Below are 8,134 nucleotides of genomic sequence, written 5' to 3' on the forward strand. Positions count from 1 at the left end.
TGTAGCAGCAACATCTTCATGTTCAGCAGAGTGCACTGGTGATTCATCCATGTGTTGCACTCCATCAGCATTTTCTTCTTCTTCATTTGCTGGATCAGCTGCTTCATTTTCAGCTCTGTTTGCAGCATTCCTTCTAAATACCCAGCTGTCATCCTCCTTTTGAAACCCCATCTTCAAGAGAGTAGAGTTGTCTATTTCACTAGCTGCCTTAATAGTGTCATTTCTCTCATTTGTAGTGTCAACTTCAAAATAATCAATTATTGACACAAAAATAGCATATGGAAAACGATAGTATGGTAACCTTGTGGATTTGAGCATATGCTCCACCATTGTACTCACCCAATTTACCTTGAGTTGGTTCATGATACAGTACAACAGAATCAAATCTTCTTCATGGAGTGTTGCATGATTACTTCCTCTTGGAGTAAGCTGCCAAGCAATGATGTAGGCTAGGAGTCTTGGAATGATTGTGAGATTTCCAGCATGGAATCTAGCTACAGGTTCAATAGGATTCCTAACACAGCTTCTATAAAATTGCATTTTGTTGAACCCTTGAATTTCAGCAATATTCCCTTTGCTAACCTTCATTCCAGAGTACTTGATTCCTCCCACATTGCTCCATATTTCCCTTGTAATCTTCAGCTTCACACCTTTCACATGGGAGACCAAATTTTTGCCATCTTGAACCAAGTTGCTGTAGAATACTTTCACCAAGTCTGGATAGACATTTCCAGTCATTTCTAGGAAGTTCTTCAGCTTTTGATGCTTGAGCAAGGTTTTTGCTTCAGTCATATTTTCTTCTCTCAACCAAGAGAATTCCAACACTTTGGGCGCATTGACTTGCTTTCTGCTTGTCTCATGGATGAACCTTGTCATTGCTTCAGAGTCTCCAGCAAACCATTTCTCCAGAATACCTTGGTTGTTGCTGGATTGCTCTTTGGATTTCTTCTTTCTGTGTGATGAGGATGCCATACTCAATCTGTTGTTACCTGCATCAGTTTATTAATATACAATTCCAGCTAGGAAAAAAATTCCAATTCAGATTAACACTCAAAACAGAAACGAAACTTGTAGTGAAGCAAATGTGAACCTGGACAGCTTATAGCACAGATGAGAAGGTGTGAGAGAAAAACTGATTTGTGCTAGGTTTATATAGAGTCTTTAACCCAGATTTCAAGAGATCACAAATTTTAAAAGGAAATCAATTTAATCAGATTTCGGAACTTATTGATTAACAGAAAAATCAATTTGATATGCTTTAGATTTTATTCCTGTGGTGCAGCAGATTCAGGTGTTGATATGCGCAAGAATATGTTGGAACTAGATTTTATTTTGATAAATCAAATTTGTTGCACTTACACACAATCCAATCAGTTAGGATACCCATAAGCTAATTGCCATAGGCCTGCTGGTTAATAACCGTAAAAGCAGTCAAAGATAAAGTGAGAGAGAGAAAAGTAAATCTTTCTCATTTCTAGTCACACCTGTGATTCTGAAACAGGGAGCAAAACATGTTAAAAGATAAAACAACAGATTGAAATTTTCACTGCAGAAGACAATTTAAACTAATGATACCCAATTCATTTAGAAGAAAATAAAACCTATCTTTAGCAAGTGGTTTCGTGAATAGATCAGCTAATTGAAATTCAGTACCAATGAATTTTATATCACAAGTTCCATTAGCTATATGTTCTCTTAGAAAGTGATGTCTAATTTCAATATGTTTAGTCCTTGAGTGCATGACAGGATTCTTAGACAGATTTATGGCACTAGTATTATCACAATTTATAGGTATCTTGTTTAGCAAAATTCCAAAATCACTTAGCTGCTGCCTTAGCCATAAGGTTTGAGCACAACAACTTCCAACAGCTATGTATTCTGCCTCTTTTGTAGAGAGAGCAACACAAGCCTGTTTCTTGCAATGCCAAGAGATTAGGCTTGATCCAAGCATGTGACAAGTCCCACTTGTGCTTTTCCTGTCAACCTTGCAACCTGCAAAGTCAGAGTCTGAAAAACCAGTTAAGTTTAAAGATACATTGTTAGGATACCATAATCCAACATCCTTAGATCCTTGCAAGTATTTCAGAATTCTCTTTGCTGCATTGTAGTGTGATTCCTTTGGAGCAGATTGATATCTAGCGCATAAGCACACAGCAAACATAATGTCAGGCCTGCTGGCAGTTAAGTATAATAAGGAACCAATTAAACCTCTATACTTGGTTTGATCAACTGATTTTCCTGCAGAATCTTGATCCAGTTGGCAGCTTGTTGAAATAGGAGTGTTGATTGTTTTGCATTGATCCATATCAAACCTCTTAAGCAGCTCCTTGCAGTATTTTTCTTGGCTTATGAAAATTCCATCCTTGAGTTGTTTAACTTGTAGTCCAAGGAAGAAATTCATTTCTCCTAACATTGACATCTCAAACTCACTTTTCATGGTTTTCACAAAGTCTTCACACATCACTTCATTTGTGGATCCAAAGATAATATCATCTACATAGACTTGCACAAGTATAATGTCTTCTCTTTTCTTCTTTATAAAGAGAGTTTTATCAGAATTGCCACGGTTATATCCTTGAGAAAGCAGAAACTCACTTAGCCTCTCATACCATTGCCTAGGTGCTTGCTTCAATCCATATAAGGCCTTCTTAAGCATGTACACATGTTCTGGATTTTTGTGATCTTCAAACCCTGGAGGCTAAGATACAAACACCTCTTCATTGATGTAACCATTTAGAAATGCACTCTTGACATCCATTTGAAACAGCTTGAAACCTTGTATGCTGGAAATGCTAGAAGTAATCTGACAGCTTCAAGACGTGCTACTGGTGCATAGGTTTCACCAAAATCAATTCCCTCTTCTTGGTTATAACCTTTAGCAACCAGCCTTGCTTTATTTCTAGTGATAGCCCCATGTTCATCCATCTTGTTCCTGTACACCCACTTGGTTCCTATGATATTCATCTCATGCTTTCTTGGAACCAAAGTCCACACTTCATTGTATTCAAACTGGTTCAGTTCTTCCTGCATTGCTGTTATCCAATTGCTGTCTTGCAGTGCTTCTTCCAGACTTTTAGGTTCAATCTGTGAGACAAAGGCCACTGTTCTGCAGAAATTATTGAGTGAATTCCTTGTTGAGACTCCTTTCTCAATTTTGCCAATTACATTATCTAGTGTAAGATCCCTGGGTGTCTTCCATTCCTTAGGCAATCCTGCATTCACAGTAGATTCTTTGACAGAATTTTGATTAGTTGCATCAAGCTCACTAGATTGATTCTTTTGCAAAATGGTTCTTAAATCATCCATACCAGGTTCATCCAAAACAGATTTGGGCACAGAAAAATCTGTTTCATCAAATACAACATGTATAGATTCTTCTACTGCAAGCAATCTTTTGTTATACACTCTATAAGCATGACCATTTATAGCATATCCAATATGTATTCCCTCATCTGATTTAGGATCAAATTTCCCCAGATTGTCTTTACCATTATTTAGAACAAAGCATTTGCAGCCAAAAACCCTAAGATGACTAATGCTAGGTTTCCTACCTTTATACAATTCATAGGGAGTTTTCTTAAGAATTGGTCTAATCAATGTTCTGTTAAGCACATAAGAAGCAGTGTATACAGCATTAGCCCAAAAGTATTTAGGTAAACCAAATTCATTTAACATTGTCCTAGCTAACTCCTCTAATGACCTATTCTTCCTTTAGTGAAATTTGAAAGTGTTTTTAACAAATATTCAACCTGTTTTTCCAACTTCTTACAATTTTCACAAGTTTTAATTGATGCATGCAAACATGTTAATTCAAGGCTAACCAATTCATTTTTAGCTTTGCACAGTTCTTCTTCAAGAGCTTTGACCTTAGGTTCAAGTACCCTATTTACTCTATTCAATATGTTACACATTATGGCCAACTTGTTTGCTTCATCATGTGTTTCCTTAAAAGCTATTAACAGCTGATCATAGTTTTCAGAATCAGTGGAAAAATCACTTACTGAGTTAGAGTTGGATCCTTCATCATTCACCATGAAGCACAGATTTGCTTCTTCACTTTCAGTTGAGGAATTACTAGATGAGGATACATCATTTTCTTCCCATGAGATGTATGCTCTTCTACCTTTGCCTTTGTCACTCCTCTTGCTTGCTGATTTTTCTTTATTTTGATTGTTTGGACAATCAGCTTTTATATGACCTGGTTTACCACATCCAAAGCACGTGTAATTGGAAGAATTTGAATCATTAGGTTGTTTGGAGTACCTCTTTCTTTGCTGAGTTCTGTCACGGTTTTTCTTCCTAAGAAACCTGCTGAATTTTCTGGTGAGCAGACTCACGGTCTCATCATGTTCAGGATCAACTTCCTCCTCACTTGTATCATGTTCCATGGTAGTTTTCAGAGCAATTCCTTTGGCCTTCTTCTCCACAGTTTCTTGTTCTTTCAATCTTTTCAGCTCTATTTCATGCTCTATCAGCTTTCCAAAAAGTGCAGCAGTGGACATCTTGGATAAATCTCTGGATTCTGAGATTGCTGTTACCTTAGGCTGCCAGCTCCTATCAAGACATTTTAGCACCTTTATGTTAAGCTCTTCCTTGTCAAAGACTTGACCAAGGCCAGTGAGGTGATTTACAATGTGTGTAAATCGTTTCTGCACATCTGCAATACTTTCTTCTGATTGCATTCTGAACAGCTCGTACTCCTGAATTAGTGAGTGCTTCCTTGCCCGTTTCACATCATCAGTCCCTTCATGAGTCACCTCTAGTACATCCCACATCTCTTTAGCTGAGTTACATTGAGAGACTCTAAAGAACTCATCCATATTCAGTGCAAAGGTGATGATATTCTTAGCTAAGGAGTCATATTGGGCCTTCTTCTTCTCGGTTTCACTCCATTCAGACCAAGGCTTCTTTATAGTTTCATCTTTGACAACCTACATAGGTATAAAAGGTCCACTACCACTGCATCCCAGATTCCCATTTCAATAGACTCCATAAAGATCTTCATCCTGATTTTCCAGAAAGCATAGTTAACACCACCAAACATAGGAGGTCTATTAATAGACGCACCTTTAGCAAAAGAAATTTTAAACTCAGACATCATGCATACACTTGAGCAAAATACAAGCCCTAACTCTTGATACCAATTGTTGGGTCTATTAGTGTCTAAGTTCAAGAGGGGAGGGGTGAATTGAGCTTATAAAATTTTCGCAAGAACAAACAATTTTCAGTATATCAGAGGCAAAAGAATAGATTGTTTTTACATGAAACAGATTGATTCTTCAGAGCAGTCTAATACAATTTGAATTTGTTCAAATTAAAATTGTAATCAACAGAGGGTTATAACAGAATCAGATTAGTTGGATTTTATGAGTATGAAGAATACAGCTATGCTAAGCAATCAATCACATTCATTCAACACAAGGTTTTAATGAGAACGAATCTTTCTCAGGTTTTAATGAATAGACTATTTGTTCACAGATCAGTTAAAACATCATATACAACTGCCTTGTTTATGATCAGAGAGCTTTAACAAATAAGGAAGAACAGTTTTTATTTAAACCCAGAATTATCAGATTCGATTTCAAAAGAACAGATTTAGTTCTTGACAGAATTAAGCAAAACCAGAAATGAGTGCAAGGATGAGAAGAAAAGGCACACAAGTTTTTATACTGGTTCACTCATACAGAGCTACGTCCAGTTTCACCTTACCCCAAGGTGGAATTCACTAAAATCAGTATCAATCACTTACAAACACAACAGTTCTTGAACACTACAAGAACAATACAACCAATGCTGAAAAACCCTATTTCAGCACACCTTGCACTCCAAGAAACCCTATCAAGGAGTGACTAACACTTACACCTTTACAAACCAGAATAAAGGAAAGATTACACCTGAAAAGAAGATGCAAGAACTCAAAACCAGTAGTTCAATTTGCTGCAGAACTGCACCAGCACCTTCACCAAGATCAAAGGTTTCCTAGAACAAGCACACTTGAAAATCCCTTTGGAAAACCTTTCAAAAAACCTTTCAATCCTTCTTCTCACATAGAAATTGTTTGATCTCTGTCAAAAACGTAATTGCTCAGCATCCTTTCATGTGAGAGAGGCTTTTCTTTATATAGAAAACAGTTTCTAACTTCTTTTCAAAAAACAGTTGAAAAGCTGTTATGAAAACAACAGATTCAGTTTTGAACTTAACAGATTTATTTTGTGAAAACTGCCAACTCAGCTAACTGAAATAACTGTCTGAGTTGTACCTTTGGTGCCCTAACTAACTTTCAAAAATCCTTTCAGCAGACCAAAGAATAAACCTGTTCTTTTACAGAGAAACAAATTCATTTTTGTGCAGTATCCTGATTTTAGGAGAAAACTCTAAAAAGCTTTTGGAAAAACTTTTAACCACTTCATGTGCTTATTCTAGGCTTGGTTAGGCATCTAGGATAGATCATGTAGCAAAAGGCAACCTTACACATACACAAGCCTACATACAAGATCATCTAAACCTATTACAAACTTCAACACAAACTAGCTATTTTCTACATCAAACACACACTAACACTAGGTAGAGAAGAGGCTTCATCCATCTTCAACACATATAACACATCAGTAATAGTTTTAGTACCCGAATGTGTTGCTACAACAATGGTTCCTATTCCTTTTACTGAAATGTGACCCCCATGACCTATCTTGACCTTTGAAAATTTTGAAGGATTCAACTTCTTGAAAAGTTCTTTGTCATAAAACATGTGATTTGTACATCCACTATCAATTAGCCAAGATGCTCTTGAAATATTGCTGGAGAAACCAGTTGCAACGAAAAGTACATCCTCCTCCTCATTTGCAATTTGAGCATCTACATCTTGTTGCTCAATTTGGCTTACATCTTGTTGCTCACTTTGGCTTACATCTTGTTGCTCACTTTGGTTTTTACAAATGACTGCTTCATGCCCAAGTTGATTGCAATTAGCATCAGGTCTTCTCTAGCACTTAAACGGTGGATGACCTAACTTGTTGCAATGCTTACAAGGAGGGTAATTTCTCCTTTTGTTATTATTATGTGCAGCAACTTCTCCATTTTCTAGCTAGTTCTGCTTGATCTTGCCACCTTTGTTTCTCCAGCCACCTTCATGTTTGGCTGGTAAGGCTCCTTCTATTGCTCCATCTTATCTCATGGCTCTTCTCTGTTCTTGTACTTGTAAAGCATTTAAGAGCTCTGCAAGAGAAATTTTTGATAGGTCCTTTGTGTTCTCTAGGGTTGTTATGGTGGCTTTAAACCTCTCTGGAACTGTTACTAGCAGTTTTTCCACAATTCTTGAATCATTTAACACATATCCAAACAACCTCACTTTGTTGGCAATGCTTAGAAGTCTATCAGAGTACTCTTTTACGGATTTTGACTCCTTCATTCTCTGCAGTTCAAACTCCCTAATTAGATTAAGCACTTGCATTCACGAATCCTCTCATCACCTTCATATTCTGCCTTGAGGTAATCCCAGATTGCTTTTGCTGACTTCAAGAACATTCTCCTTGTGAATACCATAGAAGATACAGCTGCAAATAGGCATGCTTTTGCCTTTGATCTCTTCATCTTCTTTTCCTTCTGTGATTTTATTTGTGCCACCGTAGGGTTTTCTACAAGGGATTGAATTCCATAGTCCTCTTCTACAGCTTCCCATAAATCCAATGCTATTAGGTAGGTCTCCATACGAACAACCCACATTTGATAATTGTCTCCATCAAAGACAGGTGGTGCCATTGCTGAAAAATTGGAACCTCCTTCCATTGATGCACTCTACTAACCTCACAAATCCCTCAAGAAGATAGCTCTGATACCAATTGTTGGTGTTGAGCAAGATATTTTATTATCTATGCTAACAATTACATTTATAGTACTTGCAATAATTGACTCTTAAATGATTTTATGAGCAGTTACTTAGAAATATTTATTCAACAATTAAAACCAAATAATAAAATATCACGTGCAATTATGTGCATTTATATGTAGTTACAAAAAACACATTATCCAACACCTTCTGCTAGTTTTTCCTTTTCTAATTGGTGTCTAGATCCCCTGGTTTGTATGTATTTGATTAAAAATAAGTGATTTATTTAGGTTGGTCAGACTATATTTG

At 36.8% G+C, this 8,134-nt stretch overlaps 1 protein-coding gene across 1 annotated transcript; it reads right to left on the minus strand.

The window, feature by feature from the left end:
• Positions 1-1,478: 1,478 nt before the first annotated feature.
• Positions 1,479-7,758, minus strand: LOC150027227 (uncharacterized). The gene is made up of 4 exons (XM_090303881.1): positions 7,540-7,758; positions 7,196-7,411; positions 6,625-6,982; positions 1,479-1,492 (listed from the first exon to the last, which is right to left on the minus strand). The coding sequence occupies exons 1-4, from the start codon at positions 7,756-7,758 to the stop codon at positions 1,479-1,481; spliced, it is 807 nt and encodes a 268-aa protein (XP_090160007.1).
• Positions 7,759-8,134: the final 376 nt, after the last annotated feature.

Source organism: Phaseolus vulgaris, chromosome 6 (assembly GCF_051622355.1).
Source record: "Phaseolus vulgaris cultivar YP4 chromosome 6, ASM5162235v1, whole genome shotgun sequence".
Taxonomy (NCBI): domain Eukaryota; kingdom Viridiplantae; phylum Streptophyta; class Magnoliopsida; order Fabales; family Fabaceae; genus Phaseolus; species Phaseolus vulgaris.

Bases quoted from the DNA above. Each gene is read 5' to 3' on its own strand.
- LOC150027227 (XM_090303881.1), bottom strand. From the start codon at position 7,758: ATGGCACCACCTGTCTTTGATGGAGACAATTATCAAATGTGGGTTGTT. The intron at 7,412-7,539 runs GTATTCACAAGG...TTTGAACTGCAG, and splicing joins TTGCAGCTGTATCTTCTATG to AGAATGAAGGAGTCAAAATC. The intron at 6,983-7,195 runs GTACAAGAACAG...TTTAAGTGCTAG, and splicing joins AGCTCTTAAATGCTTTACAA to AGAAGACCTGATGCTAATTG.